Source organism: Colossoma macropomum, unplaced genomic scaffold, assembly GCF_904425465.1.
Source record: "Colossoma macropomum unplaced genomic scaffold, Colossoma_macropomum, whole genome shotgun sequence".
Classification (NCBI taxonomy): Eukaryota; Metazoa; Chordata; class Actinopteri; order Characiformes; family Serrasalmidae; genus Colossoma; species Colossoma macropomum.
Genome location: NW_023494790.1, coordinates 11961476 through 11989318, shown reverse-complemented (window position 1 = coordinate 11989318; position 27843 = coordinate 11961476). Strand labels below are relative to the sequence as shown.

The 27843-nt window shown below is 38.7% G+C and overlaps 1 protein-coding gene across 1 annotated transcript; it reads right to left on the bottom strand.

Moving 5' to 3' along the window:
* Positions 1–339: 339 nt before the first annotated feature.
* On the bottom strand, positions 340–27843 carry stat5b (signal transducer and activator of transcription 5b). The gene is made up of 19 exons (XM_036572126.1): positions 27678–27843; positions 23318–23451; positions 18866–19022; positions 17705–17794; positions 16507–16681; positions 14561–14691; positions 14040–14191; positions 12704–12859; positions 12253–12432; positions 10852–10939; positions 10505–10627; positions 10294–10386; positions 7809–8015; positions 7010–7104; positions 5979–6121; positions 5476–5631; positions 4194–4251; positions 3919–4026; positions 340–3282 (listed from the first exon to the last, which is right to left on the bottom strand). The coding sequence occupies exons 2-19, from the start codon at positions 23443–23445 to the stop codon at positions 3159–3161; spliced, it is 2364 nt and encodes a 787-aa protein (XP_036428019.1). The 5' UTR covers positions 23446–23451; positions 27678–27843; the 3' UTR covers positions 340–3158.

Below are 27843 nucleotides of genomic sequence, written 5' to 3'. Positions count from 1 at the left end.
ACATGAATATGCAAGTTCTCTGCCAATTTTAGCACACAACTTCTATTTATTTGCTTCTATTTATTGGTACAGGATCTGAACATAAAACGTGCTATAACATTTGCAGAGGCCATGTTTTATGTTTTTTTACCTCAAAAAATTTAGCTAATAAACAGTTATTGCGCATTATAATGTGCAGAGGTCTGTTTTCTATAGATGTTTACTTTTTTAATTAAAAAAAAAAATTAAATAATTTTAACAAAACAAAACTTAATTTCACTAGGGACACCCAAACCTTTGCATATGACTGTGTGTGTGTGTGTGTGTGTGTGTGTGTGTATAAATATACATATATATATATATACACAGAGAGAGAGAGAGAGAGAGAGAGAGAGAGAGAGAGAAAGAGGCACTGAGTAACATCCTAAATAATCTTAAATCAAGTCTTTTCAACGTTGGCGATTTACACCTCTGCTAGTCATGAATCGGATGATGTCAATGGAGAATTTCCAGTGCAAATCCTTTTAGTTGTTACTGCTGCAGCAAAGGTGAGCAATTACTTATCGTCAGTTTATAAATCTCTAAGCTTTAATGTGAGGATATGAAACCACTAGAATTCTCCAAAAATAAGCAAGTCTCCCAATTTGATTCTAAATACGGGTGTTTTATTCACCTAATCAAATATCCAATAACATGCTCCCTTAATATTGGCAGAATGATATATATCAGTCGGGCCGAACATGGATCACATTGTACTCATGATCAGAGGTAGTGAGGATCTAGGAGCCCTGTTCTTGGGCGATGTGCTTTAGGAAAAGCTGGTTTAAAGAATCATCCTAATAAAGGCTTGGGCTTTAATCTGTTGGACATCAAGGCTTGACTTTGGTTTTTCTAATGTATGACGAACCTAAGCTGTCTTAAGGCACAGAAGGAAAGGCAAAAAGAAAGAGAAAGAGTGGAACGGGGGAAAGTAAGAACAATGGTGTTACTTTTTTTGTTGCTTGGCCATATTACTCTGGAGTTAACTAGATGGGTCGCTTTGGACAAAACAGGAAACTAAAGCCTGTAACAATGAAAGAATGCACAGACGCCAACGCTAGAGCTCGTTTTACAAACCGGGATCTCAAATTCATGATTTAAAGGGGTAGATTGGGCCAGGATTATGATTTCAGCCAAACCTTTTAATAGGTTTTTGTCTAGGCTATGAGTTTTGAGCATGATGAACATATAGTTTTCAGATGAAGTATGTGATAGCTAGCACAAAATTATACCATTACCATATAATTGAGGTGATATGCAAAAAAGGGATCTCATTTACATTGTTTTCCCTCTTACACCAAGTGTAGTCAATCAGCCAAAACATGTTTGGTGTCTAAAGTTTGCTTCTTTAGTTTTGAACTGGAGCTGCAAGGCTAATGTAGTCAACATACAAGCTCATATACCGCAGTTGGTACATCATATAACTAAAACAGTAGCAGCAGTAATTTGCCATAGCAGAAGCAAGTTTTGTCTGTACTTCTGTTCATTCTTATACCACAGTATGTCATACAGTATCAGAAACTACATATGCAAATCTACTTGTGCTTATTTAAAGGGATAATTTGCCTGATATAAAAAATGTTGCTATCGCTACATCTGTTGTACACATGCCTATTTGCCTTCTAAAGAGGTCACTATAATAGTCACTATATTCTCTAGAGTTTTGTGGTTTCAAAACTAGGAAAACCCCCTTCTGATGATGCATCTTGAAGGTGGGAGGAACTTCTGAAAAACTACAAGCCCCATGGGGCAAATACTTGATGGGCTGTTTGAAATGATTTAGCATGACAGCTAAAGGTACAGCCAGGAAGACCAGTATCACGTCTGTATTTCTGCATGGGGATTCGCAGTTGCTGTTTGATATAATTACACAATGCATGCTGGGTATTGTAGTGAGAGAACACTAAAGAAAACACAATCATAATTTTCTGTCAAGCCAAAGAGACAGAGGGATACAGAATATTACATAACAAATAATATGTCAAAGGCTAAATATAGGGTGAAATGCCCCTTTAACAACTCAACACGTCTTGAGGTTGCTGTTTGATGATTAAGACATGCAGTTTGAGGTATAAGCTTCGACTATCTGTTAGGTACTTTAGCTTCGCAGCTCCAGTGCAAAAAAAGTAAACATCTTGGCTGATCAACTACACTTGGAGTAAGGGGATAATTTTATAAATGTGATTTTCTTGCCAAATTATCGCTTTATTAATGTGATAAATTAGCTTAGTATCCCTTTGACACTGCACATAGTGACCAAGTCACTGCTTACATTCCGTTAAAATTCTAGGGCAACTCTGCAAACTAAAAAACTCCCTTTTTATTTCATTTGTCACATTCTCAGAGTTATAGAGGAATATCCAACAGCAGCTGGAAATATTAAAGTGTTGCATAGTGTGGTGCATATGGCCTGGTTTTCGTACAAGAAATGTTGTAAACTAATGGCATCTATAATTAAATACAACAGATTTCTGTTGCTAAAAGAGAACAAACAAAATGTCAAGATAATTTGAAAGCAACGATATATTGTTTCAAATCAAAGCTCTACTGTACCCATAAGCAGTTCAGGTGAATTGATTTTACCAAACGTATTAAATATCAATGTTGCTTAGTTTGTGAACTGTTTCTTGATTCCTTTTAAAACTAATCTGGTGATGACATTTTTTTCCACACTGTTAACTTATAGGAGGTTGCATGTTTGGTAATCATCTGACCTAAAGGAAAAAACACTAGAATAACAAACAGCTACGCCAGACAATTTGAGGTAATTTCCATGGTGACGTTTTAACTACTACAAATACCATCAGTTAAGGTACTGATACTATAGAGTTTTGGCCTGAAACATAGTACAACATTGCTTGAAGTGCTGCTTAAGTGACGATTTGATGAAAACATCAACAGATTTGTAATTCGTCTACCGTTCCACCTTCCCTGGTCTGCTAGGCTAGTGAAGGAAAACGATGCACATAATTGTCATGCAAAAAGCAGAGGCAGTTACGATTACATTGCAGAGTCATTTTAAACGTTAATGAGCATCTTAAAACTTTCACATTTGTTAAAACACTGAAAAAAGCAAAATGGAATGGAACCCCTTGAGGTGTTCTCTGTAGTTGGGCTGAGAGGTCATGGGACGTCTAAGGTCACGACTGCTGTCCACTCCACTGGGGTTCAGACGGCTGGCGCAGGAACTCTTCCACCTGCCTGGCCATGTCCATTGTTTCCTCCAAATCAAACTCTCCTTCAGCGTCCAACATAGGGTCACTCCTACGCAAACACACACAGAGTCTATGGTTAGTCAGAGTGTAATGATTTCAATGCAGTACTAAAAAGTCTAAAAAGTTAAACGTTTGAAACTTAAATTGGTGCACATTCAAAAAGCTTTCTAACCAGAAAAGGGAAAGTTTGTGAACTAACTTTTGGTTTGACAAAGGCAACGAATAACACTTCAAAAGTTAAAGCAGTTGTAGAACACCGGCGATTGGGTTTATACAGTAATTCCAAGCAGTTGCTATTGTCTTTCAGCTCGTTGTTAGAGTGTCACTTGGAAGTTGTTACACGGTTGCTAAGGTGGTGCTAGACTGTTGATATGGTATCCCAGGTGGTTATGAAGGTGTTGTAAGACCATTGCTACGGTGTTGGTAGACCATTGCTATTGTATCCCAGGAGATCGCTAAAATGTTACTAGGCCACTGCTATTGTATCCCAGGTGGTTGCTAAGGTGTTGCTGGCATGCAATTGTATGATGTTGAAATAAGAGAAGTTTGACAGGCTGTGGTGGAATAAAAGCTATAATAACCATACAACTGAATATTAATAAAATGAGAAAGGATGAATTCATATTTTAATTTGGGAAAAGTTCAGGTTTACCAATGTATCCAATAAATATTGATAAATAATTACATGGGAGGGTAGATCGCAAAGTTGTTTTGTTGATTGACGTTCGGTGAAGCGGTGTGGTCCATGAAGTTGGAATTTCCACCAGGCTGCTCGGAATTTGGTAGAGAAAACCTAATAGGAGGAAAAATACATGCAAAACACATCAGTAATGAATACACAATCAATACAGAAGCCTCAATAAAACTCTGTTGGATCTACAGCCCAAAAAAAAAACAAACCTGCGAGCAGACAAAACAGACGAGTAGTTTGCTCACGGTCACAGAAAGAGGCATACTTACTCAACTTTCACCACTTGCTTGATCTCTGGTTTGACGTAGCCATCACCTACAGCTTTTGCTGAAGACAAAAATAACAAACAAGCTTAATTTATACAACTGGAATGAAACAGAAAGACCCGATGTGCTAAAAGTAGAATTTATGAGAAAAGACACACCAGCACATGCTTTCAACTTATACAGTGTGCTCCAGGGCTGCACAATATACTGCTTGTTTAGTTGTTATCGCAATATTGGTCTTTTCCAATACTGATAACACAAAAGGCTACAATAAGCAAATGAATCCTCCAAAATCCAAAAGGAGTTACAGGCGAGGGCTTCTGTGGGAATTTATTTAATTCAAAGCATAAATAATTCTCTGAAAAATAGGGCAGGCTAGTCTTTAAGCATGTCACATCAAGCGTTCTCCAATGCATTACTGCATCAATGTTACACTGATATTACATTCCATTGCTACAATGTGTAGCAATATAATTGCAGTGCAGTTGCCCCTATCATTCAACACTTTTAGGCATAGAAGAGCATCATGGAGTAGTGCTTCTCAACCCTGGTCCTAGAGTACCCCTGGTTTAGAGCTGTGTTCAAATACATTTATTGATACATTGATAACTGTATCGAATTTTATGAGTTTTGTTGTACATTTTGTTGTTCACCTATAGATCTACATCCCCAGACTTTCTCATAAGCATATGAGCCCAAATACTGACTACTACCTGTGCTGCTGCCTTTGTGGTTAAAAGTGTACAAAGTTCACTCCTCTGCCTCTCTATGCTTTGACCAGCACCTCAGAGTGAACCACACCTATAATAACATAGTTCTTAGAAGGTCCCTTAACATTATTTACTCATTATTCTTGTCATTTTAAACATACCTTAAAAAATAGGTAAGTATTTACACAAAAAAAATGTCATTATCATTCTGCCCAACTTTGTTATGTGAAGTTTTTAAAACAAAATTTACAGCTGCAGACCCGGTGTGTTTTGTCACTGTATATTATTGTATGGTGAGGCTTCTATCGTGATACATTCTGTGAGGTCGCTGACTAATCCCTAGCCCTACCTTGTCCTGCACATTTTACTGTTTTGTGCTCCAGCATTACCCACTTCAACTCAGGAAGGGATTGTTAATATGTTTCTTAGTTTGATTAGGCATGTTGAAAGCAAGAAAACACTAAGTATACAGGCTAGGGGATGCTCCAGGACCAGGACTAGGAACCATGGCACAGCAACTGACCAAAGCCTTTTTCTTCAGTATAGTAATAGCAGTGGTATAACAGGTAACGTACAGTTCGGAGGGGTGCAGTAACGAGAGAAAACCTCATCTTTAGGCTGGCTCGGATAAAGGAACAGCAGGTGGTTCAGGTCACTGATGCGGTCAGCCAGAGAGCGAATGGAGAAGTCTTTAGTTGTGAAAGGCATCAGATTCCATACCATTCTTTCTCCTACAAAAAAGAAGAAAGAGAGAAAACTTAAGAGAGACAGGAATAAAACTTTAGTTAAATGATGATGAAAAGCACATCATCAGTGACACATCAATTGATTATATCTGCAATGACCAACTGATTGACTGAATATACACTGACTTTAATTCTTTTAGCTGCTTTGATTAACTGACTGTGCCTGCTTTGACTGACTGACTGTTCTAACTTTGACTGGTTAAAAAACTCCAACTGCTTTGATTGTTTGATTGACTGCATCTGCTATGATTTATAAACTGTGCCTGCTGTAACTGACTGTACATACTTTATATTATAAACAGATTGCACCAGCTTTAACTGATAGATTGTACCTGCTTTGTTGGGGTTCTCAGCCACCCATGCGATGGTGATGCCTCCAATCTCAGAGTCACTGAAGCGCAGCAGGAATGTGCCGTTAGGTTTGGATAACAGCATGTCCTGAGCCTGCTGCTTGTTAAGAAAACCCAGGATCGCCCTGTAACATGATTACATACAGCCAACATTAGAAGATTTGTAGGGAAGACGTTCTGATTGGATGTAGTTTACTTGGTTTGAGGGAGAATGTTAAATATTTTTGTGAGCAACTTTTTTTTTATTTTTAATACTAAACAGGAAACAAGATGTACAATGATAACACGGATACAAATAAATACTCTCCCCCCAGTCTCCCTCCCTCCCACCCACCTATCCTCAGTTGGTACGTCAACACAATGTTAGTTGTGGAACAAGGTAGATAGAAACAAAAGATAAACACCATAAATCAAAGATTTAAATAATATAGAGCTTGTAGGTTACTTGCTAGTGAGACTGACTGAGCTAACTTTCCAGCCTAAACAATGATGCATTCTAAAATTGAAAGCGTTAAAAGCACAGGTCTGTATTTTCGGCGCATTATAAACCTCTGAGCAGCAGAAAACAGCATATCGGATTGTGTAGTGTCCCTGATATGTTCAATACGGTTCCTTCATTTTCATAACCATGTACAGAGTAGCCCACCAGTAGTGAGCACAGAGGTCAGGCGGGGTGGAATGTGGCGACAAAAGGTGCCAATGGATGCATAACATTACAAGCAAAACATACCAAAGGAATGTAGTGAAAAGTATAAAGAAGCCATCTAACGTGTGATCATAACTTGCCACTGAAAAGATGATCTCTGCTTTGAAAGAAAGTCTGAAGGACTTTAATGCTACATAAAAGAATTTCTATGACTTCTATCTATATGCCTTGATTTTTGTAGTTCACTGTTCATTTTTGGGGACAGTGTTTTCTCCTGATATCAAATGTCTTTGAAAAACGATTCTTTAAGTGTAAAATCATGTTAAGCAACATTTGGCCAATATAATCCTTGCTGTCCAAGTCTTACCCGTCATTCCAGTGAGCCTTGAGATGTTTCTTCATGAGTTCTATGACTCCGTCAAACCACTGCCAGAAGGTAAAGTTCCTACCCGGTAAACTCTCCTGTGAAACATCAGGATGTACAGTAGATGAAGATAAATGAATTTCTTTTCCTTGCAAAACTTTGTTAGTTGGACACTGTGTAATTCCAATTTTTATAGGCCTGCTCTATAATTTATGTACTGAACTTCTTAAATAAACGTATACTGTATATGTGCTATATACTTTATACATTTTTGTGCGATTTACTCAAACTGTATATCAAACTGACTTTTTATACACAGTTCTATGCAAAAGTTTGAACACCCCAGTCAAATTACTGAAATAAGTCCATAAGTCAACACATCTTTGACAGGGAACACACTTAAATTCAGCCTTTTTCTGCAAATTTCTATGTATTTGCTGGGTTCAACATATTGGAAAATAAATCAAATATGAAATAGAAAATGTGCGGTAACTTTTGCACAGGCCATATTTTGTTTTCATTTTCTACAAAACGTTAAATTCAGTAAATAAACAGTAATTGTGCATTACACTATGCAGAAATGTGTTCTGTGAAGAGTATGTGTTATTTGCACTCAGAAAATCAACAAAACATGTAATTTGACCAGGGGCCAGTATATAAATATATATTTAAACAACAACAACAACAACAACAACAGCCACGTTTTTCACCAATTTGTCAGAATCGTAAACTTTCATACAATAACATCACATTGTTCTGGCCCCTCTTGGAGGTAATATTACACAGAGATTAATGTAGTTACCCGGTTGAACTGGGACCAGCTCATGGTCATGTTTCGGTAGTCCTCAGGGTTGTTGCTGGAGCTGCTGAAGGCTTTCTGGGCGAGGAAAACCAAATTCTCCTCAGAAAGACCACGGTCACTCTGCACCTCCGATTTATATTTCATATTCAGAGCCTCACACAGCTGCGGCCATGTCACCTTATCCGGAACGACGAAGGGGACCCGACCCTACAAACGGACAAAAAGAAAATCACGGTTTTTGTGATATGACCATGTGTTATCGTGGTACATTATTACATATCGTTTATCACAGGAATCATTTGTACCTGTAGAAGAACTGCATGGATTATAAAAAAAAAGAAAAGAAATTTATACCAATTAGGGATGCAAATTTTGTCAAATTCCTTCGACTGATAACCGACTGTTATTAGCCATAACCCATGAAAACATCAAACACAGCACTGCATTTTATATAAACAGAGCTTCAGGCTTTACTGAATGAAAAACGTGCAGCCTTATATTACACATACGACAGCAACAACATGTACTCTATTTACTTACATTTACCACATTTTATTGCCCATTAACATTAGTTAACAAACATATATGGCCGGATTGCAGCTAGTTTGAAGATCACATGCATAGTTTAAACAATCAACATGAAGTTGTTAGCTTGAAGCTTTTAAGCTTTTTTGTCATGATACTAACTATATATGCTAATTGTTAGCCGAGAAACACATTGTAGGTTACAGTTTAGAGCTACACTCAACAGAAACAACATGACGTTTTAAGGAAAAAAAAGGTCTACCTTACCACTGTGTCATGTGGCACAGTGCTGTAACTACCTTTAGGACAGTTCAATCTCTGCTATGTCCCCTTATCTATGGCATCTGCATGAATTAAGGCACTTCTTGTAAATAATATGTAAATTAGGTGCTGGTAGGCTGGCACTTGATTTCACGCACCGAAGCTGGCTCATCATTTGCACTCAACTTTCTGATTGTTTCCGCATCCCAAAATCTGTGCTCTCTTTTAAGCAACTTATCAACGGTCACTGAATCCAAGTTTTGTAGCCATGTTCTTTGCTTAACTTTTCAAATGTGCCACTTCTGTTTTGCTGCTGCATTCTGTCCATTTCAGCTTGTTTGCAAGCCGGAGAAAAACTACATATTTGTCCCACATATTGCGTATTGTGAAAATGTACTGTATTATAAACATATCATAATGTTAGTTTTGCCACATTGCCCAGACTTCTGAATTCTTTGGTTTGCCTTTTTGCTTAGGCTTAGGAGTCCTGTAGCTGTAGTTGTTAGTCCTCAATCTATACAAAAATGTGAAAAGGGGCAGTCATTTATTTTGTGGGTAGACTGGTTGAAGAATCTCAAAGACATGGTCAGACATGGTCAGTGTGTGAGCCTGTTTCATAGCTATTTATGGCTCAGCATATTCTCAGAAAGGTATCAAAGTAGGTCTGTGCACTATGGCCAAAAATATTATAATTATATATAGTTAGACATCCTTCGAAAGGGGTGGCAATATGGCAAAAGTACAAACGCTTGAAAATGTTTTTGCGGTATGATAGGCATAGTAATCATTTAATACAAAAACAGTAGAACTATGCTGCAATAAATCCCTTAATATATATGCATTTATATAAGCATTAGCAAATATATGCATACATTATTTAAGCAATAGAACACGAGAGTGAGTGTGTTATTGCGAAATAACATCACGGCTGTGATTTGGTCGTAGATCATCACAGCTGTGATGTTATTCCCGATAACACACGACCTTGAGTGTTCTATTGCTTATATACAATGGTTAAATAAATAAGAAATAAATAAATTGGGCCGTGAATGAGTCATTTAATATGTTTTAATGCAATTCCTTCAGCCAAATTATAGTTCCTTAACAAGCAGCTTGTTGCTACGTCAGAGTAACGAAGTCTGCTGATTCGCTGCACAGTCTACTGTAAGCCTCGCCTTTTGAAGTACGAACTGAGCCATAAAACTGCCGCAATATCAAGTTTAGCTCAGTGTTGTCAATTTTTGCTAGATCAATATTAGTGTTGTTTTGTTCCAGCCAGTCTGTAAAGCATCTTACAGCCCATTTTGTTTGGCGAATGGTATTCGGTTAATTTCTGGCTAATTCCAGTTTGTTTAGGTGTTCTTCTGTCTCAGCTGGCGACTGAAAAGCTGCTCAGTGGCAATGACAGTTTGGGAATTTAGTGTAGTCTTGTCAAATTGACTGTCGGTCAAATGTAATCTTAAAAGTATCCATTTTCTGTTTGTGCACAAAGTAAGAAGTAAAAACGTTCACATGGCTTGAGCGTCTCCTACAGCTGCCAAAGTCGTTGCTTAGCAACGGCGTCTAAGCAGTGATACAGTGTTTGTGAAAAAAAATGCTGTTATGGCAAAATAACAGCCCCGTTAGAACGCTTCTCAACCATTCAGCTTGCGTGGCTGAAACTAACTGTTGTATAAATAAAAATGTCCTGTGTTCTCACCGGCTCTGAAAAAGCATTGTCCCACAGGACTGTCGCCGTGGCATTGTTGTCCTGACTTCCATGGACGATGACCACAACAGGCAGAGATAACGTCTGCATTATTAAAGAAAAGATAACAAATACATTAAAAACCACTGTGTATACATGTTACACATGAAAACAAGCATATAGTGATGTTATGTGATCGTTACTGTTAAAAGTAACATTTTACCTTCACATGAAACATTAGCTCATTTCCTCCCACACTGAACTGAGACTCAAATAGAACCGTAAACTTCTCCTCAGTCACCGATTCAGCGCCACGCCTGTCTGACCGCTTTATACGCTTCAAAGACTAGAGAGAGTGAAACAAAGGAAGAAAGAAAAAAAGGGAGTCAAGCTGTGTATTGGGTAGACTCTGTCTCGAATGCTGTATCTACTAAAAATACTATATCTGTTATTTTTGATGAATATCTATTATGTCTAAAAGCTGTGAAATTCACTTTATAATTAACATTGATGAATAATCAAACAAAGAGAATACAAAGTGTGTCAGTTAGTGTTATTTACATTACTCACCATGTTCCTGAAGTGTGCACTGAGGGTGCCTGTGGTTTGGTGGTACTCCATCACACAGTTATTGTTGAGGATCTCTCCACTGCTGTCACTGGACAACACAGATACCGAGAACTGAACAAATCTTACACTTCAAAACCTTTGTTAAGAATTTTTTTTCAGAACTGTTTTAGAGCCAAAACATTTTGTAAGCTGTCTCAAAGTGACTGTCCAAAATATAACTGTTAATATTACACAAGTGAAGTTTAAAAGCATCACTTTATTCCTTGTAATGAACTGCATGAAGCAAAACAAAGCACTGTCAGATTGTGTTCAGATTGCACCAACTCGTAAAATTATTGTATACCAATCCTGGAATGCTGCTGCTCTTTAGAACCACTATGCATTATAATGGGCATCAGAAATAGCTAGTAGACAGTAATTATAAACAGCATTTGATTCATCATCATTTACAGCTGCCTTTGGAATAAAAAAAGGTCAAGATCATATTTTCATTCCCTGGTACATAATTTGGGTCTGAAATGGTTAAATGCTTAGGCGCTATGTGACATCACTGGCTAATCACTGCAGACAACAAGCACTCGACTTCATTCTGTGAACATGTGGCAAGATTACAGCCAAACTGTAGGTCAGAAAATGTCTGTTACAAGCTTTAATTGTCCACGTTTAAGGTAGAGCGGGGAAAAAAATTTGTTCGCTTGATGCTAATACTACACAGGGTTTACCATTGATGGGTTAGCATTATGCTCACAAAGAAATCTGATGAATAAAGCGACCAGCATACCTCAAATATGCTAATTTATGAAGACATTACCAAAATGTGTCAGTTGCCGGAGTGAAAACACAAAGCAAAATTTAGCCACGTAATTATCCGCATTTACCATATACGGAGCAACAGTTACATGTTTCTGCTGCTTCATTTAAGGTGGGCCAGAAAATTACTCTAAGAAGCCGGCAAATAGGAGCCCAACTTCAGCCTCACAGAGAAAACAGTCTCAGCAGCTACTTCTCCACACAGGATTCAAGCAGCTGCTATGTGCCGATGCTAAATGGGCGAAACAGTCGATTTAAAATTGAGATGTAATATTATAGTTGACATTTTTTGGTTTAATTTTTATATAGATATTGCACTTTTGTTTTTATTATCTTCTGAGAAAATGATTTGTGCCAGTTTGTGCCAACAGTCTAAAAGACAAAAAATAATACACTTTGGGAATTTCCAAAGAAAAAAAAAAAGGATTATAAAAAAATAAAATGCTAAAGTCATGTTAACATTTCTTTTCGAATTCCGTATCAAATATATTTGTGGATGTATGTATTGTATCCAGATATAAAAATGACTGTACATATCATATCATGACATTTCACACTTCATATCACATTGTGTGCTTGAGTTTGACTCACTTCCGGGTGTTCTCATTCTTCAGCAGAGCTTTGGCCTGCTGCTCATTGATGATGGTAGCCTTCACCTGTGGCGGGTTCATGTGGACGTTCAATTTCCCTCCCACCAACAAACGTACCGTTGCTGCAAACTTGGTCTGTGTCTTCAACACCTGTGGAGGCTGCTTTTCTATAATGAACGTGCTGTGGAGAGAGTAAGTAAGTACATATATTAGGGATATTATTGATGAACCGATCAACCATTAGCCTCAACCTTCAACCTTCCGATCAACCTTAAAAATCAATACATAAATCTACAATCAATAATAACATTTAATAAGGGGGGGGGGTTTCAAGCAACTTGAGCACCACTTTTGAATATACATATGAAGGCGCAATACTGCAACATATTCTGTTAGTTCTATTTAGTGATGCCCAGTGGTTAGGTTGCTTGCTAAAGCCCACACGGACTCACCTGGTGACTAGAGCGGATATGATGTCAGTGACGGTGCTGTTCAGCTCTTTGAGCAGCTCTTCTGTAGGGCCTGGAATGGGCAGCTGCTGAGTTAGGTGTTCAACCCGCCGAATCTGCTGCCTGTTCTGCCAGATCATGTCCGCCAACTTCTCACACCTACAGATCAAACGACAAAAAAAAATTATAATTAAAAAAAGTAGAACATTCTCATTTTTAAAAAACACATTTCCAGTACATCAATAAAAATTCATAAAAAAAACATCAGCTCACAACTACAGTTAATACATTCAAATTCAAAACGCACATTAGAAAATTCATATTCTCTATGATTTTTTAATTTGAATACTATGCTTCTATCTTAAAATTTAATTAAAATATTGATTATCCATCATACTCACAAAAAAAAAACGAATCAGGACATTAATGTGCAATACATCTCAGAAAATAATGTTTACAATGTTTTCAATTATTTAAAGCCAATTTGGTTGGGGGCTCCCAGGTGGCACAACCGTCTAAGTGTTGGCCCTATCATCAGGAGATCGCGAGTTCGATCCCTGGTGATGCTACAGCCATCCGTAACCGGGGGGTCCAAGAGAGCACAATTGGCCTTGCACTCTGGGTGGGTAGGATGGCCCCCCCTCTCCCCCCATCTCCCCCCATCCCTCAACGCGATGCTAGTCAGCGCAGGCGTCGGTTAGCTGATGTAACAGATGTTGGCGCTTTCCTCCGAGCGCGTTCGGCTGTCGAAAGAATTGAAAAGAAGCGGCAGCTGGTTTCGCAGGTCTCGGAGGAAGCCTGCGTAGCCTTCGCCCTCCTAGCGTTGGCAATATCGTGTGATAGGGGGAGTCCTGGTGGAATTGGAGACTAAATTGGGGAGCAAATTGGGTAAAAATCAGCCAATTTGGTTGTAGATAAATATATAAAAAATGATGGTTGCCCCCTACAACACAAGTTTCAAACAATACATCCAGAATGATGAAGTTACAGATGAAGAGATACAGTTTCTATAAATATACACAACGAATGTCTACGATAACGTCAAGAATACCAGGCATTAAAAAAAAAACAAAAAAAGTTTTGTTCATTTTTATAGTTTACAGTAAGTCATACTGTGTTCCAAACCATATGGACAAGTCTATGTGACCTTAATGAAGATCTGTGGTTTGAGTACATTTTAGCCCCATAGCTCCAGTTTAAAACTAAAGAAGCAAAAACTGTACACCAAACATGTCTTGGCTGATCTGATCTGCATGTGGAGTAAATAAAACGGCAGAAAAAAGTGAAATTAAATTGAATTCAGTTCAGTGTTATTCGTTATTCATGTGTGTGTGTTTACCAGGACTGAAGGATGTCCAGCGACCCTTCTGGAGGTCCTCCATTTCCAGCTAGCTGCTGCCGTCTCTTCCACTGAATCAGTTCATCATCCACGATCACCGTCTGCTGTTTCCTCAACAATGCCAGTGTCCTCTGCTGTTTCTCCGCTAGGTCCTATAGACAGAAACATACAGAAAGAATCTCCAGAGACTGAACTAACCATATTTTCTTTTCTGACACCGGTACCGATACTGATACTGAAACCTTGGCCTCTATTCTACTGCAGTGCCGAACGGTTCTGAGCATTGGGCACCAAGTGTTCCAGTGGCATTTCCACACGGACACGGTTCACCACAGAACTGTGCTCAGCATAATTTTCTCAGCATAGTTAGCTAACAGTGCTCAGGGCTGCAGAACCGTTTGTCGTGTGTAGTTTTTCTCCAGTATTTCAGAACATAGGAACCATTTGCCTCTAACGGAAAAGAGACTGTCAAGTATCGGCTGATACAGACACGATATTTATTTTCTAGGGCTGTGTGTTACCTGTCTGTACTTCTGCAGTGTGTTAGCCTCTCGTGTTAGCCACGCCTCTAGGGTAGCTTTCCGACTTTGCAGGCTCGTCTCTCTCTGCACTCTTTCTGCCGGTGTCAAACTCGCCAAACTACTCAGCTGAGCTACAGAGAGAGAGAGCGCGCGCGAGAGAGAGAGAGAGAGAGAGAGAGAGAGAGAGAGAGAGAGAGAGAGAGAGAGAGAGCGCAAGTGAGAGAGAGAGAGCGCGCGAGAGAGAGAGAGAGAGCAAGAGAGAGAGAGAGAGAGAGAGAGAGCGCAAGAGAGAGAGCAAGAGAGAGAGAGAGAGAGAGAGAGAGAGAGAGAGAGAGAGAGAGAGAGCAAGAGAGCAAGAGAGAGAGAGAGAGAGAGAGAGAGAGCGAGAGAGACAGAAAGAGAGGGGGGGGGGTCAAAAATTAAACATCCTTATTAGCATAATGAACTGCAAGTGTTAGTGTGGAAAAGCACATAATACATTAAGTAAACATCTAAATGGATGGATGTGATACAGTGTGGTCTGTAAAGTCCAAGATCTAGGATTTTTTATTAAAATTAAAAACAAAATTAAAATTAGAAACAAAAAATTGGTATAATTCTGAACTTTTTCAAGATAAAGAACAGTTAAGACAAACACAATGTAAAGTAAATCGTAAATATTCTGCACTTTTTCTAGATCTCTACTAAAATGTAAATGTTTTGAACAAAAAGGTAAATCTTTCGTCCTTTTGAAGCACGTGAAGACGACTCTCACGTGGATTTGATCTATTAATCAAAGGCTTTTCACTGTGTTCATAACAGATTGAGTGCACGCTGTCATTAAAGCAAAAAAAACTCTTAAATTAATGTACTACTGGACAACCTGCTAGCCTGTTTGCTGTCATTTATATTTGAGCGATCTGCATAGCAAAGCAGAGCAGTTCTCTGGTGTTAAAACTGATATTACAGCTTCAGATTAAAGCTAGAAATGGAGTCTTCACAGCCCAATACTTTTAAATTTTTACCCGATTTTTTTCCCCAATTTAGTCGTCTCCAATTCCACCCGCTAGTTAGGACTCCCCCAATCACACGATGCTATCAACGCTAGGAGGGTGAAGGCTAACACAGGCTTCCTCCGAGACCTGTGAAGCCAACCACGGCTTATTTTCGAGCTGCCGCTCACGCAACGTCATTGGACAGCCGAACGCGCTCGGAGGAAAGCGCCAACTGCCAGATCTGTTACGTCAGCTAACAGACGCCTGCGCTGACTAGCATCGCGCTGAGTGATGGGGGGAGAAGGAGGGGCCATCCTACCCACCCAGGGAGAGCGAGGCCAATTGTGCTCTCTCGGACTCCCGGCTACGGATGGCTGTAGCATCACCAGGGTTCGAACTCGCGATCTCCTGATGATAGGGCCAACACTTAGACGGTTGCGCCACTCGGGAGCTAGCCCAATACTTTTGACTGTTGCAGAGAGTCTGGTTGGTTTTGCTGACATGCAAATAGTTCACCACAAATCACTGTTTTCCACGTTGTGTAAACAGTTTCTTTTGTTCACAATCTTCTACTGCACGCTGCTGGTGACTAGCTAGCATTTAGCCTGATAAAGGGTTGTTCTTTTAGCCACGGCCCAATAAATAAAACACACAATATACACAGACACACTTGGATTCATGAGCTAAAAGAGCTAGAAGTATCAGTTAATCTAATTGCTTTACAGTTTTAAATATTATCATCCAAATAAATTTCTTCATGCTGTACATTGTTGGGAGTGGGCTTTACACATACAAGCAATATCAATGCTATATTACGTTTAACACAACCTTTATTAAAGAAATAAAAATGTTGTTCCATTATATGTCAGGTGTCATTTGTTTTCAAAAACACCTTTTATCCAAAATGGCTACAAACGGATGTACAGCATTTTGGAATGAACCTCCTCATATATAACACGTATGTGTGTTTACCCTGTATTCTCAGGCTTTCCTGGTATTGAATAATGAAATATTCCTGGCTGTGTTGCAGTTTTCTCAGGTCATTCTCTGTGTCCTGAGTCATCACTCTCAGCTCCTCGAACGCTTGGTTAATTTGCTGGTATTTCTGAGGCGTGCCATCCGTCAGCCCCACCCCCGGACTGCTCACCTGCCAATCAGAGAGAGAAAATCAGGCAAAGAGCATCCAATACAACTATGGGCATTAATTTATACCTGACTACACACGTCTCAATCAAGTGTTTTTGCCCTGATCCCAATTAAAGCCTTTTAAACGAATGCTATCTCCTACCTACTGTCTATTTGATGCATCTGTCGTATACAGTTAATTACCATGGACAATAACTTTGACATATTTTTCTGCATCTTCCTGCTAGCTTTTAGTCCAAGTGCCTCAGATCTTCCTGATCTTTTGTGTTCTGAATCAAAATTACTGTCGTAACTGACCGCAAACTACAGATGCAGCTGAAAGAGACTAGGCTAAAAAAGTATTACTGTAGTATTCCTGCTGAAGTAATACTTTAAGCCCAAGTCTGATTCTATATTTATATTCTTGCAGATAATACAGCTGCACAACACACAATTCAAGTACACTGAAATCAATAAAGCTAATCCAATTAGGTAAATATGTTAGGCTATCAATTAATGCTACAATAAATATTTTTTGCCATTCTTTTAGCTGATATATTTTGACTGTTGTATCATTTAATTATGAATGTGTGTTCTGTGATTAGCTAGTCACATTTTAATCTAGCTAACAATAACTAGCAAGCAGTGTAGCAGAGACAGTTGCAGAGACAAAAGGAAGAGTTCTAGTAGCAAGGATAACCTCTATCTTTTGGACCCAACATGAATGAAATGCCGATGGCACTGATAATCGCTCTGTCGCTGATGGTGGAATGGCAGAAACCGGCTTGCCTAGCCTTGTTTGTCATTTTTATGGACTTTTATGCGCTTTTTTTCACATTTCAAGTGTTCCAACATGCAAGACAGCTACTCCATTCTCTCAGCTTTGAAAGTGAAGCCACTGGTGAGTGTTTCCGCAATGTAAAAATTTAGACAGCTTACTGCTACAGGTTGTGGATAATGTTGATAAGGTCGCAAAACCAGACAAGGATGCAAATAGAGCACAATGTAGTAAAAAAAAGGAATCAGGTTTATGTGCATTACTTACATTTGATGCCTCTTGTACCAGCCTTTGCTCTGTGTAGAGGATGTGTTTGATGCAGCGCACAAGCTCCATTGGACAAGGGTCATATGCACTCTACAAAAACACAAGACAAACAAACAAACAAGCAAATCAGTAAATATATCAACTTACCAAAAATGGGCAGATTACATTAACACTAAAGGTGTAAATGATCAATTCTATCTCACTACACAAGAAACATGACTAGAGAAGCAACAGTGGACTGAAAATAAGACATCATTTTTGAGGAGTATTTTATGGTTAAATTTTAATTTGGGCAAAATAATAAATTCACATAAATTTCAAAATGTCTCAGTGTCTGGTTTGTCCCACTACTGATTTAATGACTGTGCACTCAAGCTGTCATGGAATGCACAAGTTTGTGCAAAAGCCTCAGATGAGTAGATCAAATCTACCTGAGGATCAAGCTTCAATGGAAGAAACAAAAAACAAACACAAAAACAAACAAACAAAAAACCCACATCTTTAACCTGATTTTTTAAAAAAAACTACATGATTCAATGGATACAATGTAAACTAAATCATTCAGAGTGGTGTGATGTGAAATGGTCCAGTGTAGAGTAACTTAATGATTCTGCTGGGCAAAGAAAACTTCTCTTTCTGATTTACCACTATTCTATTGTAATTAAAACAAATACAAACAGTGCACATGAAAAAAAAAAGAAATGTGTAGGTTCACTGGTTTTGTACAGCACATAAAAGGGCTATGTTTGCATTGTAGACATCTGGTTCCTATCACCACCGCTGTATAGAAAGCAGAGTGGCTAAGTTTTACTACATCAAAGCACTCTAAATGACTTTGTTATATCATAACGATTCAATTATGCATTTAAAAAAAATAATAACATCAATGGAATTACCCTTCACTGTGGTCATTGACACAAAACTGCTTAAATTTGAAAAGAGATCTAAAAACAATGCATAATCTTGAATATTTTGCCTTATTTTACTTGTCATAAACTTTGTTGACTTTAATTTGGTCTAAAATCTAAAATACTGCTGAGCAATTCCAAGTTTAAATGAAAAACATCCTAGATTCTCAATGTGGTCTAAGACTTCTGGATCCTATTACAAAAAAAACATATGGATTAGAACCTCCTCCAAGTGGAATGAGGAGGGGGTTACCTTTAACTGTGATGCGTAATGGCCCAGTTTTATTTTCAACAAGAAGCCATCTTCCCCCATCTGGTGTTCAGCCTTTCTCTGCAGTTCCTGAATCAGGCTTTCCAACAAACGCTTGGCTTTAAACTCCTCCTGCTGTTTTTCCACGTCTATCGCATCCCTGGGGACAACAAACACACAAGCTTATTCAACAAGGCTGTTTCTCTTCGCACTAGTCAGCACTCAAATATTCTAAACATTATCTTTACATTATTCAGTTTTAAATGGGAAACTATGATCACATTTATCAGTTATTGGAACAAGTGTGAAAGTTACTGCGATTGGTTGAAAAAAAAATCTGTATTGGCACATGCCTAATAGACCTCTGAAGTCATGCGTAATTCTGTAGTTAGCATCAAGGCCCTATAAGGAAACTCGTGTCTAAGGCCAGAAACAAGCACTTTGGGAGTACTCGAAATAGCATACCACTATACTACATACTGCACTAGTATATCACGGTTGTCGGAAGAAAACCTCGTATCTCTAAAATGGTAACTTTACAGGAGAAGGAAAAAACCGACTTTACTTTTAATGTAAGTCAATGGAACCAGACTTCTTTCCACGCCATTTTGGGCCATTCTTCATGAAATTTACATACAATGTAAAGGGCAACAGGCATTTACAAATTATGTCAAAAACAGAAAAACAAGATACAAGGTTTTCTTCTGACAGCAGCGATATGCTATGTACAAAATGCTGCTCATCATAGTAGTATAGTAGGGGTGCCCAAAGTGCTGCCCACAGAGAGATTTACATTGGGTTCTGGATTCTGTTTTAGAGTGTGTTATAAGTGACCTGCCACCTTCTGAGCAGGACGTCTCAGATTTTCCTTTCACTTGATGGTGGTAGCAGCACTGTAAAATCACAGTGGAATGCCTCGCATTGCGGTAACAAAGTTAGCTAAAGTTTAAGAGCTTTTCTTCTCTAACTAGATCTGTAGCTTAATTAACTGAAACTTAATCAAGACTACAGACGTAAAGCACAAATTTTACACTGAGAACAGGCAATTTTGATGAGATGGAAATTTGAATACTTTTTCATCAAGAGCCAAAGTGTGCCTCACATTTCAAAAGACTGAATTCAATACATGAAACAAAGCATGGACAACAAATATTAAGGAAAAGGCAGAGAAACTAAAGCAACTGCGGCTACCCAAGTCTCACAGCACCAGCTTCTTATCAGAGCAAATTCAGAGGTTCAGTAAATATCAACCCTTCAACGCTGAACAAAAACTTAGCTATTTATGCTGTTGAACCTGGGCCTATTAAATACTGTTGGTACGTCAGTAGTTACATCCTCCCAAAATAACCATGTTGCATTTTGGGATGCAGTACATCATAAAGACAGTTCTACCTGTGTACTGGAATATTTTGCCAGAGTAGGTCGTCATCTGGGTATCTTTGGTGTACTGGACAAAGTCATGTTGGTCCCATACTGCATACTACTTACTACTTTTTGGGCACAGTCAGTATGTGAGCAGTATGTAGTAGGCTATTTGGAACACAGCCTGCGAGATATGCAGAAACGGTTCTGCACAACCTTGCGTTGTAAAATGTGTCACGGCGTAATTCATAATACAACGCAAGCGCGAGTTGCATTCTGAGCATTACAGCAATAAGTGCTATAACGACAGCCAAGCCTGGCCAAACTGTCAGCTGTCGTGTAGTAGTGGAAGATTCTCTCACAAAAATGGTTTGTGTGTATCAACACACTATTATACATCATCACCTCTTTATGAGGTAAAGCAACTCACACCCCTCTCCTCCACTGTCCACGTTTAGCTGTTGTGGCAGTTGGAATGACCGAGGCTCTGATTTGGCCTCTATAGCCCCCTTGAGTACAGAGTGTTTTAGCTACAATACTGTAAAAACGCATAGTATGTACCAGGCGTTGTCATTTGCGTGCTTGCATGAAACGTGTTTCTGGCCTAAGCTGGTGTTTTCCATGACAGAAATTAACACGGTTTCGGAAAACCCCCACTGTCACACCCAGTAGTAAATAAAAACGCCCCAAAACACCCAAGTGTCACTGGATGCTCAGAATTACAAGGCTGTTGAGCAGTCAAAATAGACCACGGCAGTCATGCGTCATTCTGTAGTCCTCATTATGCCCATATTAGGAACTTCGGGTCTAAGCTCCATTTCTCTATGGCCAGAATGAACAGGGCTTTGAATAGAAAACGTCCTCAGAAAAATGTTACCAGCATTAAAATAATAATTAGGATATTCTGATAGCCTAAGTCAGTTTATCAGGGGGTGAGCAGTGATGTTAAGCTGAGTCTGTACTGCATTGGCCTGAGTGAAGGTATGTTTGTAGATCTTTTCAAATCAAGCTAAAAGGAAACGTCTATCGTGTTCCAGTGAGCATCAGATGGAGAACAGAGAACTGCAGGGAAACCTGCTTCTTTTGTTCTGACTTCTTTTCATCTGCACTCAGTCTGTACATGAAAATGTTCGCTGACAAAACCTGCTTAAGTAGGCTGTCAGTCTAATGACGTGAATTCAGTGCACAGTAGCAATATAAACATTTTTATTTAATACAGGGGGCGATAGAGGTGCTTTTTCGAAAACCCTATTCATTCTTGCCATAGAGAAATGGAGCTTACACCCAGAGTTCCTAATATGGGCGTAAGAGCATGGCGCCAACTACAAAATGATGACACGACTACAGTGGTCTATATGAATGATACTACATAGCATAGGCCAAAAAAATCAGTAACCTAAGCTAGCTGTAAAGAAATGAGAGCATTTTATTCACCCAAAGTAATATTTTTAGGACAGATTTATGTGTAGATTAATGCTGAAGACTTTCAAAGAATTTTTTTTTCCAATACTGTCGTTTTTGTTTATTTTGACGTTAATACCGGTAAAATGATGGGCCAATGTCGGCCATCATCTGCCACTTCAGGTTTTCTGTAACTTATCATTTTGCTTAAAACAGCGTACTGTGTTCACAAAGAGATTAAGTTTGTCCTCTGTGGGCACCCTTACTGTGTATTAGTAACACTAGTTACCACAGAGGCAAATGTTTCACCACGGATCAAAGAAAGCTTTTACACAAAGACAAATATTTGTTGTGAAATGGAAACAGTGTTGTGTGTTCCTGTGGTTTGGTACATGCAGAATTACAACAATGCTAACGAAACTTACATATTGTTTTCAGATTTTTCGATTTGCAAGAATAAGGTTTAAATGCCCTACTAAGACGAGAGGTAAGGTCTTACGAATTTCCTCACAGTGAAGAGAGTGAGGAGAAATGTGTAAGACGCAGAAGAGGCTGAAACTGTGGGCCTGGTTTGCGTGTGGTCTTGTGGTGAGGCTGCTAGTCTTATGATGTCAACATCAATGCGCAAAAGTGTCAGTTTGCACGTAGCAACATTCGTATTTTAGCTCTTTAACAGCCTTGTAATTTAGAGGATCCAAGTGCTCTGAAGAAAAATGTACAGCATACAACATAAAGCATCACAACAGCGACAGTTTTCCAAAACATCATTCATTTCTGTCATTGAGAAAATCTTATACGGGTTCCTAATTTGGTCAAGACACCATCTACAGAATGACGACACAACATCAGAAGTCTATAAAGCTTGAAATATCTGTATGAACATCAGCTTTGCTTTAGACATAATTTCTCAAATACGTGTTGGGCTTGGGTCGGGTTCAGTTTTCACGTTCAGGTTCTCACATCCAGCCTACAAAAACCTCTAACAGATTTTACCATGCATTTCCCATGATTTAGTTTTACCTCTTACTTCACTCTTCCTCTGATTTCATCACCCAAAAGTTTTCAATCTGGCATACTAGAGTCACCTACTTGTGTTGTTCACCAAGGCCGCACTCATGAGACAATGGATGCTAAATAAATAAAATGCGAATTGATTCAGGAGAGAAGAGTTTAGTGCAGCCAAAAGGACGTCCATATAAAATTTCATTGACCAAAAATATACTTGTGTTATATGTAATATGTTTTATGTACAGACAGAGTTTTAGGAATAAACAGGGAACGTTTACTTAAAACTTCATATATTATTTTTTACTTCATTCATCTGTGATATAATCACAGCTACCCTCCACAGAATCATTTAACCAGCCCAATCGTTTAAAACAGAAGGTTTTATTCAATGAGCTGGTTTAGGTCGGTTTCAGAGAGAATTCTGTTGAGTTTCCGTCAGATTCAGATTCAAACATTCCTGTCGCAACTGTGAAATTTCAGCTCACAATTTATCTGCTTTTAAACAACTGCAATTAACAATTTAACTGCTCTTTATCGTTCTTTGTATGCAAAAGAACAAAGTGCAAGCATAAATGGACCAAACTGGCTGACTGGCTGTCTTGCTTCCTAGCTGTATTCGAGTCTGGATCAAAATTTCAGGCTTGGTAAAACTCTGCTTCCTACCTAAAACATGCACACTCTTACCATGGCTGAGACTCGATCCACTGTGCCAGGTAGTGTCGCACCTCTATGGGGAAATGTTGGCCATACAGGGCCTGCATTTGATGCAGCGCATCCCCCTTTAACTGCTGAGCCTGGATCCATAACGCCATCTCCACCTGCAGAGAGAAAAATGTAGAAATTAAGAGTTAAGCAGCTGGCTATGAAACTTAATTTGAGTTTCAAATTGCTGTTTATCATTGTCCTCTTACTTTTGTCCCATTCAAACTTCTTACTTGATGCTTACTGTATTACATTATCTCCATCAATTAACAGTACAGGTAAAAATTCAGACTTCACGATGGATACTGGTACTGTTATTAGCTAGACAGTGTACTTTTGCTCATTTTTTTGGATAACTATATGCCAAACAGTGTCGGAAAACACAGAAACATGTCTATTTGAATTTGTTCAAGCGGAACTGCACTGATTAAAACTTCTGCATAAATAAATCCTTAACCGGTGTGATGTGAAATGCTTTGCTCTAGAGAAACGTTCGAGTAAGAATTGTTCAAAGTGGTCGCCTGAAGAGTTTAAAGCAGAAAGTTACTACAAGAAATGGTCATAAATACGTCTCAGCCATCGGCCAACATCATTACACAGCAGTATTGAGAAGGTTGTGGCATAAACTCTATAATGTTTTAATGCCATTCATGGTGGAGAAGTGCATGTGGGTAAACAGTCCCCAAAAACAACACATCATCACTGTTAGAGCTGAACCTTCCATCTCCATTTTTTTATTTATTTACATAATTTGAAAACACCAGCTTCCCTTTACATTAAATAAACATTTCTTGATGACTGGACAGACTTAAATGATCTTTACATTACCTTACACTGAAAGTTAAGAGTGTTTTTCTACTCCTCTGAAGTTACTAGTTATACGAAGGTTATACGAACTTTTGTTCCGAAAGCAATAATATTTTCCTTGCTATTTTCCCAGCATCAAAATTATGTATAAAAGCTCAAAAAACGTGTAGGTTCAATGGTGTTTTAGCACAGTAAATAGAATACAATACAAATAATAAAATGTGGAACAAAAAAAAGTTGCAACAGGGTCATGTTTACCACTGTGTTTCATCACCTCTTCTTTTAACAGCACTCTGTAAGTGTTTGGGAACCGAGGAGAATAACTGCTGTAGTTTAGCAAGTGAAATGTTTTCACATTCTTGTTTGATATAGGATTTCAGCTGCTCAACAGTTTTAGGGCTCATGCCGTATTTTTCATTTCATAACCCTCCAAATGTTTTAAACTGATGTCAGGCCTACTTTAGCGGACTCTTTTGGTACGGAGCAATGCTGTTCAATACATGCAGAATGTGGTTTGGCATTGTCCTCCTGAAATAAACAAGGCCTTCTCTGAAAAAGACGTCCATGATTTCCAAAAAGAAATTCTAATGTTGATTCATCAGACCACAGGACACTTTTCCACTTCCCCTCAGTCCATTTTAAATGAGCTCAGGCCCAGAGAAGGAGGTGGCGTTTCTGGATTCTGTTTATATGGGGTTTCTTCTTCGCGTTTTAGAGATTTAACTTGCATTTGTGGATGCGGTGATGAACTGTTTTCACAGACAGTGGTTTAAGAAGTGTTTCTGAGCCCATGCAGTGATTTCCTCTACAGAATCATGTCTGTTTTTAAAGCAGTGCCGTCTGAGAGCCCAAAGATCATGGCCAGCAAATACTGTTTTTTGGCCTTGTCCCTTGCATACAGAGATTTCTCCAGATTCTCTGAATCTTTTAATGTTATTATCTACTGTAGATGATGAAAAAGTTCTTTGCTATTTTATGTTAAGAAATGTTATTTTTGAATTGTTGCACTATTTCCTCAAATCTTTACTTCTGAAAGACTCAGCCTCTCTGGGATGTTTTTTTTTTATACTAAATCATGTTACTGACCTGTTGCCAATTAACCACCAGGTGTTTTTTTCGGCATTACATAAATTTACCAGCCTTTTGTTGCCTCCATCACAACTTTTTTGGAACGTGTTGTTGGCATCAAATTCAAATCAGGCAGATATTTTTCAATAAACAATCAAATTTCTCAGTTTTAACATTTGATATATTGTCTTTATACTATTTTCAATTAAACATAGGGTTTAAATTATTTGCATATGATTGCATTTTGTTTTTTTATTTACATTTTGCACAGCGTCCCAACTTTTTCTGAAATGGGGTTATAGAAGATGTTTCATCACTTATTTGCAGAGCTTTATCAGTAGAATAGAGCCTCAGATCTGCAGTGAAACACAATGGCATTCTGTCGAATTGGCGTCACTCTTGATGAGCAGGAACATCACCTAACCCTTTAACCAGCTGGGGCAGATAATAGTTAAAATGAACGACCAAATGGCAACAATTCTCAGTTTAAACACCTACGCGCCTTTCCACCAATTTTTCAACATTTCTGCATAAAAATGAGATGTAAACCAAGACATTCAGAGTGGTTTGATGTGAAATTGTGCACTGAAGAAAACTCGCTATGATTTCTGCACAGTGGTGGTGATGGGAACCAGGGGTCACCATGTCTACAACCAAAATAAGAGATTATTTATTTACCATTCAAAACCAGCAGTGAACCTACACGTGTCTCTTGGGTTTTTACATGTATTGCTGATAAATGATAAAATAGTCACAACAACTCCACCTAGTTTCTCTAGAATGGAGCATTTCACACCAAACCACTGTGAATGACTCTGCTTACATCTTTAATGTTCAACTGTGCAGAAACTGGAAAAATCAGTGGAATTCCCCTTTATGATACAGACTCTCAGGGCAGGTTTTAGTCATATTTCCCAAATTTCATTTCCGTCTCAAAGCACCAACACACACAGTTAACAACCCACTAAAACTTGACTTTCATTTGCGAAAGCTGCCCCACATTTCTGTGGGTGTTCTGCTTAATTACAACAGCTTTAGTTACAGATAAGGTGTTAGCTTTAGTGGTCTCACTGAATCTGGTACCAAATGTCAGTACAATCAAAGGCAACACAGATGCATAGCTAAATGATGGAGCCCCTAAGATGACATGGTGATTTATTTTTAAATAAGCCTTGACCACGAGTTACTATATCGAGGCTACGAGCTTTTTTGAAGAACTATTATATTTATTGACTGAACGTGTGGCCTCTGTATAACGCTATTACTTTGTAGGCTCAACATACTAACTCGTTGGCTAACTATACTAATTTGTGGCCACGTCTTATTAAAAAATAATCACCATGTCACCTCAGGAGCTCCGTACTAAATAAAATCCCAACGGTAATAATGGGTTGCAGTTTCAAAGCCAAACCTCCCCACGAGTAACTTTCACTTTTCTCTTCTTTTTCTGGTCCTGAGATATAATAAATGTAACCGCTGTAAATAGTTAGTTTACCCTACACAAGTAAAACCAGGCGTTTTTAGCGGCCACTGGCACAGAAATCCATGTTTACAAGTAAATAACAACAAATAAACAGTTTGTGGGAAGCGTTTGCAGTGGCACGCCAAACGAGTCTACCAGCAAGACTATCACTGATACAAAACTGTTATTAGCTCCTTTTTATGGCCTTTTTGTTATTCAAAGTAAATTATCTGACTAGTTTAAGTTTCAATAAGTTATCAAAACGTACAATATTTGAAGAACCAGCTCCAGCTGGTTAGCTAGCAACATTAGCTAGCTAAGCTAAGTTAGCTAGATTAACTTCTAACTTACGAAGCGAGTTAACCTAACAGAGAACCAAAGTGCGCCTCGCCCTCAGATCATTTGGACCGGTATGAAGACAAAATAACATTACAAGTACATAAAGATGTTACATTTTTAAGTTTTATTAGCTACCTAACGTTAGACCAGCAACATGGGGCGCTAGCTGTGATCTGATAGCAAGCTAGCTAACCTAGGTGGCTAGCTAAAGGCTAAGTTAGCTTGCGCGGCCTGGCCTGTTCATGAGCAAATACAACTTTACAAGCGACTCAGTTAAACTCAAAATCCGTTTTTCGTATAACTGTGTTTATTGTAGCACAAAGAAATTAAAGTTTTCTGGGAGGAGGGCTCATTCTAGTTAAAAGCCACTGAAACGTTAGCTAACAAAAGCTAGCAGTTGGTCAGCTGGAGAGTCAGTTAGCTTCTTATTCTAACTTCCCGTTCCACCTTAAGTGGTGCCGCAGTTACATTCTGGCGCACCAGGCGCCAGAACGCAACTGCTGCACCATTTAAGGTGGAACGGGAAATTCGACTAGGAAGCCAACTTTAGCCTCGTCACTAAACTAAACTGGAGCCCAAACTCAGTAAAGTGGGCGAAAGGTTCCCCTAAATCCAAACATGCAGGACTCAAACGCATAAAATAATAACTGTATGGACGAAGCTCACCGATCAGCTTTATTCCTCCTTACAGTGAGTACGCTGTCAGTCCATATATGAATATCCGAGGCTGATAAGGGCTAAAAATCTGCCATCAAACCAGGTGTTAGTAGTTTTCAGTTTTCCGGACCGATGTTGTTTCTGTAGGAGGGAGCACCGCGGTACCTGCAGTTTA

What these genes read in the sequence shown, in the direction of transcription:
- stat5b (XM_036572126.1), bottom strand. Translation starts at nt 23,445, where the DNA reads ATGGCGTTATGGATCCAGGCTCAGCAGTTAAAGGGGGATGCGCTGCAT. An exon ending in AAGAATGAGAACACCCGGAA is followed by an intron (nt 10,940 to 12,252) that starts GTGAGTCAAACT and finishes TGTGTTGTCCAG; the next exon opens with TGACAGCAGTGGAGAGATCC. An exon ending in TTTGCGATCTACCCTCCCAT is followed by an intron (nt 3,283 to 3,918) that starts GTAATTATTTAT and finishes GTGTTTGCGTAG; the next exon opens with GAGTGACCCTATGTTGGACG.